Source organism: Atheta coriaria, unplaced genomic scaffold, assembly GCF_025399875.1.
Source record: "Atheta coriaria isolate IRGN ID8LTWV9N9 unplaced genomic scaffold, Caltech_Dcor_3.1 hic_scaffold_4_pilon, whole genome shotgun sequence".
Lineage (NCBI taxonomy): Eukaryota > Metazoa > Arthropoda > Insecta > Coleoptera > Staphylinidae > Dalotia > Dalotia coriaria.
Window position 1 is genome coordinate 901,778 of NW_027045446.1, and position 18,214 is coordinate 919,991.

At 34.1% G+C, this 18,214-nt stretch overlaps 3 protein-coding genes across 3 annotated transcripts; 2 read left to right on the plus strand and 1 right to left on the minus strand.

The window, feature by feature from the left end:
* Nucleotides 1–8,187: 8,187 nt before the first annotated feature.
* On the minus strand, nucleotides 8,188–10,987 carry LOC135790762 (adipokinetic hormone/corazonin-related peptide receptor variant I-like). Its single transcript, XM_065301034.1, has 7 exons — nucleotides 10,530–10,987; nucleotides 10,013–10,240; nucleotides 9,678–9,930; nucleotides 9,421–9,546; nucleotides 9,146–9,341; nucleotides 8,783–9,027; nucleotides 8,188–8,492 (listed from the first exon to the last, which is right to left on the minus strand). The coding sequence occupies exons 1-7, from the start codon at nucleotides 10,896–10,898 to the stop codon at nucleotides 8,188–8,190; spliced, it is 1,722 nt and encodes a 573-aa protein (XP_065157106.1). The 5' UTR covers nucleotides 10,899–10,987.
* A 2,087-nt stretch (nucleotides 10,988–13,074) lies between these two features.
* On the plus strand, nucleotides 13,075–15,640 carry LOC135790631 (cytochrome P450 9e2-like). Its single transcript, XM_065300905.1, has 6 exons — nucleotides 13,075–13,291; nucleotides 13,801–14,038; nucleotides 14,098–14,390; nucleotides 14,447–14,805; nucleotides 14,877–15,143; nucleotides 15,209–15,640. Exons 1-6 carry the CDS (start codon nucleotides 13,110–13,112, stop codon nucleotides 15,382–15,384), a joined length of 1,515 nt encoding a protein of 504 aa, XP_065156977.1. The 5' UTR covers nucleotides 13,075–13,109; the 3' UTR covers nucleotides 15,385–15,640.
* A 107-nt stretch (nucleotides 15,641–15,747) lies between these two features.
* On the plus strand, nucleotides 15,748–18,120 carry LOC135790630 (GPI mannosyltransferase 3-like). The gene is made up of 6 exons (XM_065300904.1): nucleotides 15,748–16,190; nucleotides 16,255–16,462; nucleotides 16,520–16,685; nucleotides 16,776–17,057; nucleotides 17,115–17,216; nucleotides 17,297–18,120. The coding sequence occupies exons 1-6, from the start codon at nucleotides 15,945–15,947 to the stop codon at nucleotides 17,823–17,825; spliced, it is 1,533 nt and encodes a 510-aa protein (XP_065156976.1). The 5' UTR covers nucleotides 15,748–15,944; the 3' UTR covers nucleotides 17,826–18,120.
* The last annotated feature ends 94 nt before the right edge of the window (nucleotides 18,121–18,214 follow it).

An 18,214-nucleotide genomic window follows, 5' to 3' on the forward strand; every position in this document is an offset into this window, starting at 1 on the left:
TGTTTATTTATTAAATATAATAACAATTCCGGGTTGCAACTGGGATCAAATCGCAAAAATCAAAATAATTAATACACAAATATTATTAAACTGGAATTTCAAGTTTAAATGGAATAAAAATCCCTACTAATATTATAAATGCAAAAGTCCTGATGTTTGTTACATTTTCACACAAAAACTACTTAACCGATCATCATGAAAAATTGTACACATATTCTTAGTGGTCCCCGAATAGTTATAGGCTACTTTTTATTTAATAAAAAAAATTATTTTTAAATATAAATATTTTACTTAAATAACTACCTCTGCATCTGGCTATTTGACTACTTCAACGCCATCTAGCACATTCCAGCAATGAAGCTCAAACCCTAAAGTACTATGAGTACCATCACACTGTATGCTCACACTGTATTACCGACAGCTACGTCAACATCAAATCCAATTGGCTACACTATGGAGACTGTACACTTCTAGCACCATAGACTATACTTTCAGCCATTTTAAACTTCCCATACATTCTACTTCATTGTTACTTCTTCTGTATTCCAGACGCGTACAGGCGCTTCATTATTTCAGATATTCGCGAGCGAAGCCAAGGGATAAAACTAGTATATTATATATTTTACAGAATCATATCTGAAGTACAAAGAAATATAAATTTATAACACCAAATATAGAATAACAATGTTGAAGGATAGACACAGTAAATAACAAGGATAATAAAAAGATATTTTACTCTCCTGTTGTTTATCAATTATGTCTTCACCAGGAAATCAGGAAGGCTTGTTTCATTAAAATTTCTTCTAAATCAAATTAATTTTGATGATTAACCAATTTATTATTCATATTTTACCTTCTAAAATATTTATTGAGGTCGATAATCTTGTTTAAGGGTTTCCACCCGATGAATATTTTCATATTTTTAAAAAGCAATTTGTGAATAAAAATAAATAAAAAAATAAAAGTTTTTTCGCATATCTTTCACATTTCGCGACTTTTTTCTTGTGTTGCCTGTTTGATGATTAATGACGCAAATAAAAATGATAAAATAATGCTCACATTATGAAGTAAATATACATATAAAATATAAAAAACATTTCTCTTTTATTAATTTACAGTAAATATTTCAAAAAGTTTGAATTTTTCCGCATAAATTTTTTAAATCCGTATTCTATTAATACTATAATAAATATCACATTTAGTACCTAGGGGTAGAACATTTTATCTGTGATAAATGAATTTCTCATCGATAGCACACTTTTCGAACTTTTCCACTTTCACTCTTTGCGTCCTCAACCCGCTGTACTTGAATTATGGTCGTAATTTCGTGTTCCGCGTGGAAATCCGCTCGTGGTTGTGATACTGCTGAATGAAAACGCACGCTGCTTAAGGACAGAGACCGACACCGAGTTGCGCTTGTAATCCCTCATCCTCTCCACCTCCAGCTCCGCTGTCTTCAACCATGGCTACTTCATTAATACTGGTTATCTCCACCCACTCGTAGCTTAAGTCCCTGGGATGTGAATTTCTGATGAGGTCTTTTCGTCAACAGGCATGAAGTTTGTCATTGGTAATATCCCTCCTACCAGTAACTGCAACCAAATATACATTATAGTGTATAACAAGTTGCCTACTATATAAACTTATAGGATTATAAGTGAAGAGTAGAATGGCGGAAGTTTAAATATGGCTGAAAGTATAGTCTATGGAAGTGGTGTACAGTCTCCATAGTGTAGTCAATTGGATTTGATGTTGGCGTAGCTATCCGGTAATACAGTGTGATACAGTGTGATGGTACTATAGTACTTGGAGGTTTTAGACTTCATTGCTGGAATGCTAGATAGCGTTAAAGTAGTCAAATAATAAGATGCAGAGGGTTATTGGCTAAACTATTTCTTTTATTTTATTTAAAAAACAATTTTTTATTAAATAAAGTAGCCTATAACCAATCAGGGGACCACTAAGAATATATACTTCTAAAATTTTCATGATGATCGGTTAAGTAGTTTTTGCGTGAAAGTGTAACACACACATCAGGACTTTCGCATTTATATGTTGCTTGGGAAACACCGTAGTGTCTGCGTTTATTGATGATCCTCGAGCTCGATTATTGATACGTTGCGTGCGTGCTTTTTGTGAACGTAAAGGGAAGCAGCCAAAATAAACGCCAGCGCGTTGTTCGCGCGTCCCCGGCAGCGGCAGTTTGTACGCTGTATCGGCCGTAGACCAAAGGATTCATACTAACTATTCGACACCGCCATCATAAACAATCCGTCCTGGAGCCACATACGAACTCTTTGGGCGCTCTCGCGATCAAACATGTACCTAACACACAGGAAGTAATTTACAAAAATAATACAAGTCCAAGCGTTAATCAAATTTGCGTGCTTGGAAACGGAGGGAGAAATAAAATCAAAGTTAAACAAGTAAAGTTTACACCTAAAGAGGAAATAATAAGGATTAATTTGGTGGTTGGGTATTTACCACAGCGTCATTGTAGGGTGTCAACAGACAGGAAGATGATACAATCACAGCTGTCATTTTGAGGGGTTCGTATGCAGGCTCTTTCGATGCATTTCATATCGAGCGGCGGAGGGATGACGCGTGATCGCGGTGTTTCCGCACCTGACTGCGTTCCTGCGAGGAATGTTGTCTCGTTCATGTTGGAAACTGTGTGGAATATGAGTAAAGTTATTATGTTGATTATTACCTGTGGATAATATAGGAAACTTCTGTTTTATTACTAATTACTAATGGTACATGAGTGGTGAATAGCGAATTACAGTTTCTACTTTTTTTAAGTTTAGTTTTAATATGATAGCTATCCGAATTACAGTTTCTACTTTTTTAGTTTAAAATTTTTATGTGTCAGCTATCAAATTACAGTTTTCTTTCTTTTTCTGTTTGATGATTTTATAAAACCTGTCATGTCAGATTGTTGTGATGGATAGTACTCCTGTAATTACTTTTACCTTTACTTTCCAAAGAATGGGTAGTTTGGCGGTTGACGAATTACAGCCGCGGGCGGCAGCTTCGTCTCGCTTTTGAGTCGCGTGCCTTGCGCCACATCTTCCACCAAGATGGACGCGTGGGCAGCGACGATGATCGTCAACGGCAGGAAGTACATCATCGTCAGACCAAAAGAAGGTGTTGTAGAAGGAATTCATGGCGGCGATGCGAGGAGCAGGTCGAAGGGGACACTGCTGCGTGAAGTTGGCGAAGTGCGGATGAGTTTACGTGGAAGATTAAAATCTACGTCAGGAATATAACACGAATACAGAAGTTCATCACAACTTCACATTAGTTGTAATTAGTTAAGGTGAATGTGTTGATTCATGTACTTGTGGGAGGCGTAGAAAGTTGACGCCAACCAAGCGCAGTAGAGCATCATTTGCGACTACGTTTTGTTGGTCATCATTAACGGATGAACCACGGCAGTAACGGTCCAGGGGAGATGCAGATCCAACACGTTGCTGCTCAGGTGAGGGGCCAAATGCACGGAAAAAAGGGAGAATCTTGCAGGCAGTGTTTGCCGCCAACCATTGCACAGTGATACGCCATGCAATCTTATCAAAAACACAAAACATTTTAATAATACACTCCTTTTGATGGACCAAAAGCGTGTGGTTTCGGTATCGCTAATGGGATTAAAACGGAAGGATTAATGAACCTGAAAGGAAGTAATTATACGTGAAGGCTATCAACATTAGTCTGACCAAAATTTTCGGAAAACACACCGGGAAATGAAGAGAAACGTACGTAACTGATTTTTTCGCACTTACTTCAAAATGGTATCATGATAAATGTAACAATAAGATCCGCGACGGTGAGGATGAATAATAAGGAAATTGATGCGCGACTTCCGGCGACGACCGGAAGAGATTGACGAAGACAGTGACATTGCCAATGCAGGCAACCACAAATACACAACATATACAATCACCACGACCATGCACGTAATCAAATCATATTATTCCACTTGCATCAACACATTCAACGTCTTATTTGTTGACGCAATTCAAAAACTATTCCTTTCTGCTAAAAATCACATCGGAATTATTACGATTGTTATCAATAATACTATCAAACGTAGAAACCAATTACGTTTTTCATAATTTAATTTAATCTCAAATCAAAAATTTTATTTTTATTTTATTTTAATTTACGTAGATTATAAAATATTCCGAGTAGAAATGTGCGACTTGACGACGCGAAGGATCACGACACACTGGTGCCCGAATCCTTCCTCATCCTTGTATCCTACACCTCTCCCATTCGTGAATTGGGCGGTCGTTGTGGCAGTTGACTTGCGCTCCAAGCACACACACACTGCTACTGGTGCGAAAGGAAGAGAAGAGTAATTTTATTTTCCGCGGCGTTCTCGATATTCGCCAAGTTATTCAGCAAGGAATGTACCTTTGCAGCTTCTGTATTATCCTTGCGTCGATGACTCTTACAGTTGACTAGTGTCGTGTTAATCAAATATCAGCTTGTTCAATACTTACATGCACTTCATATTTAAGGTTAGATTGAATTAAGTTAGGTTGCGTCAATGGCACATACATAAAGTTAGGTTAAGTTTCTGGGAAAAGTTTAAATTGCATGAAAGTTTTCCTCATTCTTCTATTAATTCAAAAGTTGGAAAACTATCACTCGAACAAGAATAAGTGAAGAATAAATTATCCAGAAAAATTGAAATTAGTAATTTTACAAGTATTATTATTATTATTATTTTTATTCAAGGATTATAAATGAATAAAAATGTTTTTTGAGGAAAGTATTACCCCCTGGGTGGACAATCGGCTACCGGAATACATTTGCTTTGATCACCACTGATCCGTGCGTATCCCTCCTTGCAGTAGCAGGCATCATTGCAGCGATTACTGATAATCGGACAGGGCTGCCCTAGATTCGCGCAGGTCGTCTGGCAGGCGCTCCCGCATGCGTATTCTTCATTCAAAGTGAGTAATTAATCCCACCGGCTGGAAAATGACAATGAATTACAAATTCACGCATATCCTGTGATCCTACTTACGAGATCCCTATTTTGGGCCAGTGTCACACCAAACATCAAACACAACCCAAATATGATAAATTTACCGCCATTTTGTTTTTGGTTAAATTTTATTTTATTTTATTTTAATATTTTTAACTTTGTTTTCCGTAGTTATTGTTTAATACTGCATTATACTAATTGTTAATTGCTTATAAATACTTGTGGCAATCATTTGTGTTATGCAATTATGCAACCTTGAACGCATGAATGCTTTACCATTTATATAGGTACTAGTTTTAACCTTTTGGCTTCGCTCTCGCGAATATCTAAAATAATGAAGTTAAGTTTTCCCACACGTTTGTAGTCACAGAAGAAGTAACAATGAAGTAGAAATGGCGGGAAGTTTAAATGGCTGAGTATAGTCTATGGAAGTATAGTGTGTACAGTCTCCATAAAAGTGTAGTCAATTGATTTGATGTTGACGTAGCTGTCGGTAAATACAGTGTGATAATACAGGTGATGATACTATAGTACTTAGCTTGAGCTTCATTGCTGGAATGCTAGATGGCGTTAAAGCAGTCAAATAGCCAGATGCAGAGGTATTATTACAACTATTTCTTTATTTTATTTAAAAAATAATTATTTTTATTAAACAAAAAAATAGCCTATAAACTATCTTCGCTGGGGACCACTAAGAATATGTGTACAAATCTTTCATGATGATCGGTTAAGTAGTTTTTTGCGTGAAAGAGTAACAAACACTGTGACTTTCGCATTTATAATAGTAGGGATTCAAGTGGGATGTGTGGATGTAATTGTTAGGTTAGTAATGGCTGTTGATTATTTATCAAAGTTCACGATGCGTTCTGCGTCACTAAACACGCGCACACAGCGATAGCGAATGCCTCAATCTGCGGTTTCGATACACGTGTCAATGCGCGATTATTTTGTCACGGGTAAAACCCACAACACAACGCCAAGCGCACAATGGAATTGGAATTGTAAGCGATATTGTTAAAAATTCATGCTTTGCTATGCTGGTAATTGTAATCACGATAATGACTCCTTGGGTAATGATATTTTAGATAAGGAATTACTTCTTATCTAATTATTCATTTGTTTGTGCAAAATTGTTTATCTTTAACTTATAAATATCGCAAATAATTAGCAATTTTACTAAAATAAACTTAAATATTTTTGTTTTTAGTAAAAATTAATATTTATTTAAGAATTGTGTCAATAATATAACAGAAACTCATATAATTCTCTTCGTGACATAATAAAATAGGTTATATTATAGGTTATTTCATTTATGTCAACGTACATAACCTAATTTGACATTTTTTAAATTTTTTTTAAATTTTTTTTTTCTTTTTTTTTTCTTTTTACTTCTTGACACTATTCAATTGATTGATTGATTGATTTTAATAAAACCACAAAACATATGATATAGTTTGATGCAGTTGTGGTTGTGGTTGCCTATAATTAATTTAGGATGAAGTTAATTAACATGCTCATTAATTCAACCGACAAGAATATTTAATATATGCACTTAAATAAAATTACGAACATTAGCATACTTGCCAGTCGAAGGATAATGTAATGTAATCATCGTGCTGTAATATTAATTATAACAATTTATATGATGAAAAATGCATGTGGGTTAAATCTAATTTATTATTTTAATTAATAAGAAATAAATTAATAAGAAAAATTATTACAAGAATACAGGGAGGAATAGAGTGTTGGAAGCTGGCTGTAATCCATTAATACTTCAACGCAGTTCACGCACGATTGGTGGAAGTTTTTCTTTTTTTATCGAAAACTTGGGAAAACGTGAGACTTTGCTGAATAATAAAAGAATACGCTTCTGTATGGATTAATTATATTCTAGTATGGATTAAATGAGTTCATTCATGTTATTTGACAGTAATCGATTGATATTTGTGGGTTTCTTGTGTTTTTACGTGCGATTTGCTCCGCCCATTAGTGGAAAGTGTATTTAAATAGCATTGGACAGTTCTACGCATGCGCAGTATGATGCCACATATTATTTACGCTATTTTTGCAACTTGTGGTGCACCGTAGGATAATGCGCATGGCAAACTCCATCCCGTGACTAAAAGCCGTGACTAAAACCCATGACTAAAGTACTTTACCCACGGCATTGGACAGCCGTGTTTAAATTACCACTTTTTGTCTTTAAAAACAGTGGAAAAACTGAGGTTATGAAAGTAAAAACAGAAAAATACATTTTTTATTAATTAATTTGTTTTATTTCATAAAAAGCAAGTTCAAAACACTTTTAATTAAAAATATTTAACAAATATTTCACTATATATTAATCCCTACTAATATTATAAATGCGCAAGTCCTGATGTTTGTTACACTTTGACGCAAAAACTACTTAACCTATCATCATGAAAATTTCTACACATATTCTTAGTGGTCCCCGAATGGTTATAGGCAACTTTTTAGTTAATAAAAAAATTATATTTTAAATAAAATAAAGAAATTGTTTAGCCAATAATACCTCTGCATCTGGCTATTTGACTTCTTTAACGCCATCTAGCATTCCAGCAATGAAGCTCAAACCTAAGTACTATAGTACCATCACACTGTATTATCACACTGTATTACCGACAGCTACGTCAACATCAAATCCAATTGACTACACTATGGAGACTGTACACTATACTTCCATAGACTATACTTTCAACCATTTTAAACTTCCCGCCATTCTACTTCATTGTTACTTCTTCTGTGACTACAGACGCGTATGGAAGCAACTTCATTGATTTCTAATATTTATTTGATGGATTCAACGCGAGCGAAACCGCGGGTTAAAGCTAGTTATTCATAATAATTATCAATAAATAATTAATATTTCCTTAAAATTTTAAAAGCTTTTAAAGATTTCCTTCACCGTCAAGAGTAAAACTGTTGAATTATTCAAGAATTCCATTAAGTCATCAATGATAAACGCATTATAATAAATTCTCTTTTCAAAATGAAAAAAAAATGAGGTTATGAATAATTAATACTCAATATTAAAACTTATTTTATTCCCTAGAAGACAAAATAATTAAAAATAATCAAATCACATATTTTCTTTAAAACATTTATTTCTACATAAAATACCCTGTTAATTAAAGTGTTAATTATATCAGATTTCAGTTTATAACTAATTCCTACGTTTTCTTCCGAATACAATTTCCATGACTCCATTCATATTCACACACGTAATTATATTCTTGATCCGGCTGCTGATCCCCGTATAATTTGTGTTGCCAAGACGACTTGGAACGTGCCAGCGTGGAACGCTTATAATCCATGTGTATCCCGGCGCCTCCACCAAGCGCCTCCACCCCAGCTGCATCAATATGACTTTTGCGCGACGATATAAATTGCGTTTTAATTTCTGGTGAATTTTTAACTTTTTCATCATTATTATCATCAGGAGTAAAATTTACCATTGATAACAATGGCCGATTAACTAAAAATAACATTTTCTATTTAATTTAAGAAAAAAAGGTTTTTGGATTATTTAATGTTAATTACCATTATAAACATGTAAAATCAACTTAAACCTCGAAAAAACTCCGAAACTCGGCGTGTAAATATAAACAAACAACGAAAAACACACAAAAAGTTCAATTTAACTCAACGAGCAGCAAAGATACACAACAAAAGTGGAAAAAATTATTACACAGCGAGGAAATTAATCAGGTTAACAAAATGAATTATTACTCTGTTGTTGTTTCTTTGGCGAGTCTTAATACTCACCGTATATTTTTCGTCTATTGTTGATCCGGGGTTCGATTATGATCACGCTGCGTTTGCGTGCCGCGCAACCAAACAAACAGCACTTTGACGTGGTGTTTGGCCACCGATTCCCACCCACAACGGTTCGCACCGTGTACCTGCCATAGACCAAAGGATTCATGCAACTATTTGACACCGCCATCATGAACAATCCGTCCTGGAGCCACAGAGGGACTTTTTGGGCACTTTGACGATCAAACATGTACCTGAGACGATAAAAGTTAATTTTAATTACAATATTTTTAGTTAAAATATTTTTTAAGGATCAAAAGTTAATTAAATGAAAATATGTTGATTATTTTTTTTTGTGGGGAGTGAATTTACCACAATGCCATTACTACGTATGGTGTCCAACAAACCACAAAAACAATCACGATTACAGCTGTCATTTTGAGCGTCCTGCGGCGTGCTCGTTCTATACACTTGGCATCAGATCGACGCAGGACAACGTGATCTCTGTGTTTTCGCACTTGGATTTTTTCATGAGATGGAGTGGGTGTTGTCGCGTTGATATTGGAAACTGTGTGAAGATAAAAAAGATAAAAGCAGGGTTGTAGTTTATTCTGTTTGTTTCCGAGCGGTGTTTAATATTTATTAACCTTTGAGAGTGCTGCGGCTGCGTCTGCTTGCGGAGTCTTTACTCTCGGAGGAATTGTTGTGTCTTACTAAAGGTGCTGAATATTTGGAGTTACATTTGGAGTGTTGTGGTTCGTTGATATTTGAAGCTATATTGAAAATATATGTTATGAGGATATTAATATTAATATTAATATTGTGGTTATGTTGTTGTGATGTGGCGCCATCTATGAGTGTCTGATTGAAGTTGTTTGTAGGTTATGTTTATTTGTTGATTTACCTCTTTTTTCTGAAGAATTTGTTGATTGTGTATTATTGACTTCATCCTGTGAGGATTCACGTGCTTTGCGCCACATCTTAAACAATATGGACGCGTAAGCAGCGATGATGATCGTCAACGGCAGGAAGTACATCATTGTCAGACAAAGAATATTGTAGAGGAATTCATGGCGCGGCGATGCGAACGAGTCGAAGGAGACACACTGCGTGAAGTTAGCGAAGTGCGGATGAGTTTCCACGTGGAAGATTAAAATCTACGTCGGGAATATAATACGAATACAATTCATCACAACTTCTGATGGTGTAATTAGTAAAGGTGATTGTGTTGATTCATACTTGTGGGGAGGCGTAGAAAGTTGACGCCAACCAAGCGCAGTAGAGCATCCATTTGCCACGACTACGTTTGATGGTCATCATTAACGGATGAACCACAGCGAAGTAACGGTCCAGGGAGATGCAGATCAACACGTTGCTGCTCAGGTAGAGACCAAATGCACGGAAAAAGAGGAGAATCTTGCAGGCGATGTTGCCACCCAACCATTGCACAGTGATACGCCATGCAATCTTATCAAAAACACAAACATTTTAATAATACACTCCTTTGATGGACCAAAAAGCGTGTGAGGTTTCATTATCCTTTAATAGGATTAAAACGGAAGGATTAATGAACTTGAATGGAGTAATTTAACCCCACGTGAAGGCTATCAACATTAGTCTGACCAAATTATTTGGAAAATACACGGAAATGAAAGAGGAACGTGATGAATCACGCCAATTCATCAGTTGCCATGTTTAAAAGTTAATTGGAAGATGAATAGGGGTCAATTGAGGTTAGAATGGTTTTCTCACTTACTTCAAATGGTATCATGATAAATGTAACAATAAGATCCGCGACGGTGAGATGAATAATAAGGAAACTGATGCGAGACTTCCGGCGACGTGACCGGAAGAGATTGACGAAGACAGTGACATTACCAATGCAGGCAACCACAAATACACAACAATATACAATCACCACGACCAGCGCACGTGAATCAAACCGAGGATATTCCACTTGCATCACCACATTCAACGTCGTATTCGTTGACGAATTCAAAAAACTGTTCCTTTCAAAAATCACATCGTTATTATTACGATTGTTATCAATAATACTCTCAAAAGTAAAAAATTCTATAGGATATTTTTTAATTAGAGAATCATTCGAATGAATTTCCATTTCCATTTTTTTTGTAATTTTTGTTTTGTTTTTGTTGTAATTTCATTAAAATTTATTTATTTTACGCGATAAAAAATGTTTTCCGATGTAGAGTTGTAAACGAACAGGACGACGCGAAGAGCCAGCACACACTGATGTGCCTTTCGCATCCTGCATCCTCCCAATCCGGCATTTGCCGGTTGGAGGAAGGTGACTTGCGCTGAAAGCACTTCGAATTCGAAGGATAATGTTTTGAAAGGATCCGGATATTACTCTCAATTCTGCAAAATATATTTATCCCTATCAAATATCCTTCCAAACATTAAATTCATCAAAAAAACACGCAAAAAACTAAAAAAAACTGCATATTTTGCTGTGAATAACACAAAAAACAAAATGTATTCCGTAATCCTGATGAAAACAAAGCGAAAACACGAAAAACACGAGTGAAACTCTTTTCTATTTGGTTTTCCACATTTTCCACTTTGCGCGCCAGTATAACACGAGGGGAAAACTGTTTTAACGCGCAATAATCGACAAGTGTTTTCACTTACCTAACACTGTCGCATTCACGCGCACAACACACAATTTACGATAATATTATTCGTCTGCATAATGACACACATTTAGATTAACCCTTTTTACCCGAATTCAATTCTTTGCATTGCAATTAAATTTTTATTTAGAATCGAAAAAAGTTTCATTTCACGCAACAAAAAGTCGCAATTACTTTTCATTACTTTTATTCAGTCAATAAACTCATAAAAAACGTTATTCAAGCATGAAAATTTAATAATCCAGCGAATAAGAGTTGGAAAATATTGTAATTTATGCTAATTATATTTTATATATTTAATTAAGTATGAAATTAGGTCAAGTAATGAATAAATAATGAAATACTTTGTAAATTTTAGGTTAGAAATACTTTTTTTGGGGGTTACTTGTTACATCAGTAATAAATGCATTAATATAACATATGCAACACACAATACACGAAATACAAGGTAACTAAACATAAAAACCAAAAATTACGTGTTAACTAAATATTTTAATTAATTTCACGCCATGTGAAGGTTTATAAGTTTAATTAAGCATAAAATAAAATTAATTAATACATAATTAATTTAATATTTAGCGAAAAACATGTTAAAATCACTTTTCTGAGTTTAATATTGATATCTATATGTTGCGCCACCTATAAAATCAATCAAACACTCAAATATAACATATGCAACACACAATACACGTAATACAAGGTAACCAAACATAAAATACAAAAATTACGTGTTAATTAAATTTTTAAATTAATTTCACACCATTTGAAGCTTTATAAGTTTAATTAAGTATAAAATAAAGTTAATTAATAAATAATTAATTTAATATTTAACAAAAAACATGTTAAAATCATTGTTTTGAGGTAAATATTGGTATCTACATGTTACGCTACCTATAAAACTCTTCAAACATTAAAATCCCTACTAATATTATAAATGCAAAAGTCTTGATGTTTGTTACACTTTCACGCAAAAACTACTTAACCGATCATCATGAAAATTTGTACACATATTCTTATTGGTCCCCGAATGGTTATAGGTTACTTTTTATTTAATAAAAAAATTATTTTTTAAATAAAATCTGTGACTACAGACGCGTACGGAAGCAACTTCATTATTTTAGATATTCGTGAGCAAAGCCGCGGGTTAAAGCAAGTATAACATATGCAACACACAATACACGTAATGCAGTGTAACTAAACATAAAAATCAAAATCCACATGCAAATTAATTATTTAAATTAATTTCCAGCGCCTTGAAGGCATAAAAGTGTGTCAAATTAAATGCCTCGCAAAGAGCTTGAGCTCAATTTTATTTCCATCCGATGAATATTTATCGAATAATTAATTTTTAACATCGCCTTTACGCATATTATCGTCATATTAACATGCTTATCAAAGGCATGAAAAATCTGACTGACTGATTTTGAGATTATTTTCGGTTTGTTTACACCAGAAATTAATTAAATCAGAAAATATTAAGGAATGCATTTTATTGATGATAATTGCCGTATTGTTGGCGCGCGTGATTTTGAGCGGACCCTTGGAGTCATATCAATATTGGAGTGACCTTGAGTGGCAATAGTTTACATAATATTTAGTATCATTCGTGTTTGTTTAACGGATTCATTTCATCTCTACTCGTATACAAGTTTAGAGACAGTTTAACTTATAGAGAGACAAAAATGATTTTTTTAACGTTGGTTTTTGTTGTTTTTGTTACGTTTTACTTGTATGTGCAACACTGTCATTCATATTGGAAGAAAAGGCAGATTCCTACTTTAAAACCGACGTTTTTGGTTGGAAATCTGTGGGAAACTTTGATAGGGACGAAAAATTTTATGGTTCCAGTGATTGAATCATGCAGGTAACTTAAATTAACCTCAAAATTTTAAATTTTTTAAATTTAACCTCAATTTTTGACTAATACACTTAAATTTTTCTATAATAATCTCAATTTTACGCATTTAACCTCAAATTTAGTAACATAACCTCAATATTGTTCATTTTACCTCATTTTATCTTAATATAACCTCAATTTTATTAACCTAACCTCCTTTTTTAGCTTAAATAGCTCTTAATTTTACTAATATAACTTCAATTTTATTAACTTAACCTAAAATTTACTAATATAACACCAATTTTTGTACTTTAACCTCAATTTTGAACTAATACACATAAATTTATCTACAATAACCTCAATTTTACTAATATAACCTGAAATTTATTAACATAACCTCAATATTATTAATTTTACTGCATTTTTTTTCATTATAACCTCAAATTTATTAACCTAACCTCCTTTATTAGCTATTTAACTCCTAATTTACTAATATAACCTCCAATTTACTAACATAACCTCAATTTATGTTTCAGGAAGTTCAAAGATTATAAATACATTGGATTCTACAAATGTCTAACACCAACTCTGATAATAAACGACTTGGAACTAATCGGACAGGTTATGGTGAAAGATTTCAACCACTTTGAAGACAATGTCGTTGAAGTTTCCGCAGATACTGATTACCTAATGGCGAAAAATTTGTTTTCCTTAAAAGGGCATCACTGGAAAAGCGTTAAAGCATTGATAAGTCCAATGTTTACAGCTGGAAAAGTAAACAAACAATTTTTTTACGTTTTCATGTAAATAAATTTAAATTTTACAACTTTTAGTTAAAGTTAGTCTTTCCTTTGATGGATGACACCGCACAGAAACTCATAAAATACTTGAATAAACGTGTACAAGATGGCCGCCATCATTGCGTGGACGGTAAATACCTCGCGCATCAATTCACAACGGAAAACGTCGCAAACTGTGCGTTTGGACTCACTGCGCAGGCGTTCGATAGTGAAAAGAGTGAATTTGTTGATGTTGCGCGTGATTTCGGCACGCCATCTTTCACACAATCACTAAAACTTAATATTTTGTTTATGATGCCTGCACTTGGTAAATATCTATCAGTTGGGTAAGTTATTTTATTAACATAACCTCAAAAATATAATTTTTAACCTATTTTCATAGCTTCTTCAGTAAATACGTCCAGAATTATCTCATAGATGTCGTTACTCAAACCATACGCTACAGAAAAGAAAACAACATCATCCGTAACGATTATCTCGACTTAATAAGTCAATTAAAAGAAAAATCCAAAGAATACAAGTTTGATGATAGAGATGTCGCTGCGCAAGCTGCCAGCTTTTTCGGAGACGGTATAGAAACAAGTTCTGTGGTGATTTGTTACAATTTATTCGAAATTGCGAAACATTCTGAAGTACAAAACAAAATTCGTGAAGAAATTCAACTTGTGAGACAAAAACACAATGATTGTATAACATACGAAGCTATTTTAGACATGACTTATCTTGATTGTGTTGTTACAGGTACGTTAAACACCCTAAAATGCCTGCCGAGTGTTTTAGGTTATATTAGGTTATGTTCTGTGTGTTTTTAGAGACAATGCGTTTGGATACACCCATGATGGTCTTGTTTAAAACTTGTACGAAGACATATGAGTTCCCATCACCGAAAGGAAACATTCCTGGTGTGATTGTGCACCCTGGGGACCCGATTTGTATCCCTGTTGAGGCTCTACATAGAAATGAGGAATATTTTCCTGAACCTGATAAATTTATACCGGAAAGATTCGCCAAAGAAAATAAAAGCAATATTAAGAACTTTACTTATTTACCATTTGGTGAAGGACCACGATTTTGTGTTGGTATGTGTTTAGAATTAATAATAATGTTACCGTTGTCAGTTTTTTGACATTTTTTGACATTTTAGGAATGCGTTTTGGTATTTTACAAGTAAAAATGGCACTTGTGCATATTTTGAGTAATTTCCACGTGAAAAACAATGCTAAAATGCCGGAGACGCCGCTGGTGGATCCAGGGACATTTATGCGAATGCCCATTGGTGGATTTTGGTTTGATTTTGAGCCAATTCAATCAAAAACTTGAATATTTACACAAAAAACTCATATTTTTAACGTTTTAGCAAGTAATTAACCTTAGATATTACTTTAAAGAAGTGTTTTAGACATATTACCATTAATTTTAATAAATTTTGGTCCCCGGTGCCATTTTAACCTAAAAAAATCATCAAAATGGCGTTTTTTGCAGCCAAAACGTACGTTTTTTACTCAAAATTATATTTTAACCTACAAAATTATGTTATCTATGTTATATTATACATATTTTATCTTAAAACAACAAATTTATCCCATAATTCATATTTATTCAACCATAAACACTCTTGAAACACTCTGTAACTGTTTGACAACTCAGCGACGCGTAAACATAGCCTCCAACTTGCCACACAAAACATTTCAGCTTGTTTAACTCCATACATTCGATTATCCCATCAGTATTCTTAAATTAAACTGGAAACCAGTGATAAAAATAACTCCACGACATTTTCCACGCATCTCACGTGGTTCTACTAACCTGAACACGTATAATTCCACACTTTTCAGCGAGTTTTTCATTCAAACTTCTTGGATAAACACGAAAATTCAACAATGAAAGATCGTGCAGCCTTCGGAATATTGTTATTAATCAGAATATTATCCGTGTTTATTGTGAGCACATGGTTTGTACCGGATGAGTATTGGCAGAGCTTGGAAGTTGCGCATAAATTTGTCTATGGATATGGATATTTGAGCTGGGAATGGACGAAAGGCATTCGCAGTTATTTACATCCAGGAATTATTGCTATTGTGTATAAGATACTGCAACTTATTGGTGTGGATTCAACAGAAATGCTGGTATATATTAAATTATACTCATTTTTTAATAAATTTTGATGATTTTTAATGTTTTTTTGTTCAGATTTATGTTCCACGAGTACTACAGGCAACTTTAAGTGCTTTCTCTGATTATTGCTTCTGGAAATGGTGTGGGAGGACCAAATGGTCAATGTTCTGCATTGGTATTTCATGGTTTTGGTTCTATACAGCCTCACGAACACTTTTGAACACTTTTGAGACTTGTCTAACAACAATCGCACTGTCAACATTCCCATTTCAAAAGTATTCGAGTAAGTTTTTATAAAATCAATCATTTTTGTTACTAAATCTCACAAAAATTGTTTTAGAACATGAAAAGGCTGAAGTAGACTCAACATTTTTGTGGGTTGTGGGATTATCAGTTGCCATTCGTCCAACGGCGGCCATTTTATGGCTACCTTTGTGTGCTTATCAATTATTCACCAGCCGGATTGCAGTTTCAAAGAATTTGTTGAATTTATACCTACCTGTTTCGTAAGTTTTCATAAATTTAGTAATTTTTAATGTCAAATGTCAAATTTTTAGTTAAAGTTATATTTAACCTCAAAAATGTTTTGTTTCAAGATTGCTGATTTTGATCGGTTCAACTGCGTTTGACAGCATATTACACGGCAGTTTTGTCGTCACATGGTGGGAGTTCTTTGCTTCGAATGTTTTAGACGGCGTTGGTGAATTCTACGGCTCACATCCATGGCATTGGTATTTATCCCAAGGACTAGTCGCAGTTCTGGGTGTGCAAGTTGTGCCTTTTTTGATTGCAACTGTACGAGTTTTGAAACATCGCCATGTTTTTATTGATGAACTTGCACTTTTGGCGAGTTTTACTTTCGCTATATTTATATACAGGTAAAATTTATTCTTTAGACTTTAAATGACATATATTTTGATATATTTTTGTGATAGTTTTATGGGACACAAAGAATTTCGATTCTTGATGCCTCTCCTGCCGATTGCATTGCATATTTCGGCTGATTTCCTAACAGTTTGGAGTAGGAAAGCTTCAGAGTACGTAAAAACAACAAAATGTTCAATTTTACATGAAAATTTAAGGTTATGATTGAATATGAGGTTATATTATGTTTCAGTTGGTTAGTATGGTTGGTTGCAGTCGTGCTTCTCGTCGGCAACGCTCTCCCTGCGATTTACTTCAGCACAATGCATCAAAAAGGTAACTTGGAAGTAATGACACCTCTACGTGAGATTGCCACCAAAGATACAGAGAATACCAACATTTTATTCTTAATGCCATGTCACTCAACGCCTCTCTACAGCCATTTACATACAAACGTAACCGTACGTTTCCTAACCTGCCTTCCTAACCTCTCAAAAGTTGACAACTATCAAGACGAAGCAGATTACTTCTATAAAAACCCCAGTACATGGATCCGCAATAATTACCCGCCAAACAAACCTCTTCCAAGCCACATTGTCTCGTTTGATGCATTATTACCACATTTATCTGATATTCTCAGTCGGTACAAACCTATTCATCGCATTTACAACACTGAATTCGTGTCGGATGCACGCATTGGGCGTTATGTCATCGTACATGAGTTGGTACCGACTAACAAAGGCGAGAATTTGAATTCAGGTAGAGATAAAACCAGTAAATAATTGTTTAGATTGATGTACCCAGTAGTATTTTAATTTTTGTCCAAATAATCGACTTAAAATGACAAATGTAAACAAGAGTACAAACAAATGAGGCTCAAAGACAACTAGTTAAGGAATAACACCCCAAAGTGTTCATTTACTAACAATTACTGGTTTATTTGACATTTGTTTTATTATTTTAAGGTTATAGAGGTTATTTAGTATTTGTGTGGTTATGGCTTTAGTTTTTCTTGTGGCAATACTGTTTTTAAATGTTTTGTGAATTTTTATACTCGAAATAGACGCATAAAATGTATTCAGTACATTTTTGGTTAAGAAAATGTCAAAATCAAGTATAACCTTAAATTTTGATACAAATTTCATGTTTTCTGCAAGATATTTGCTTAAAA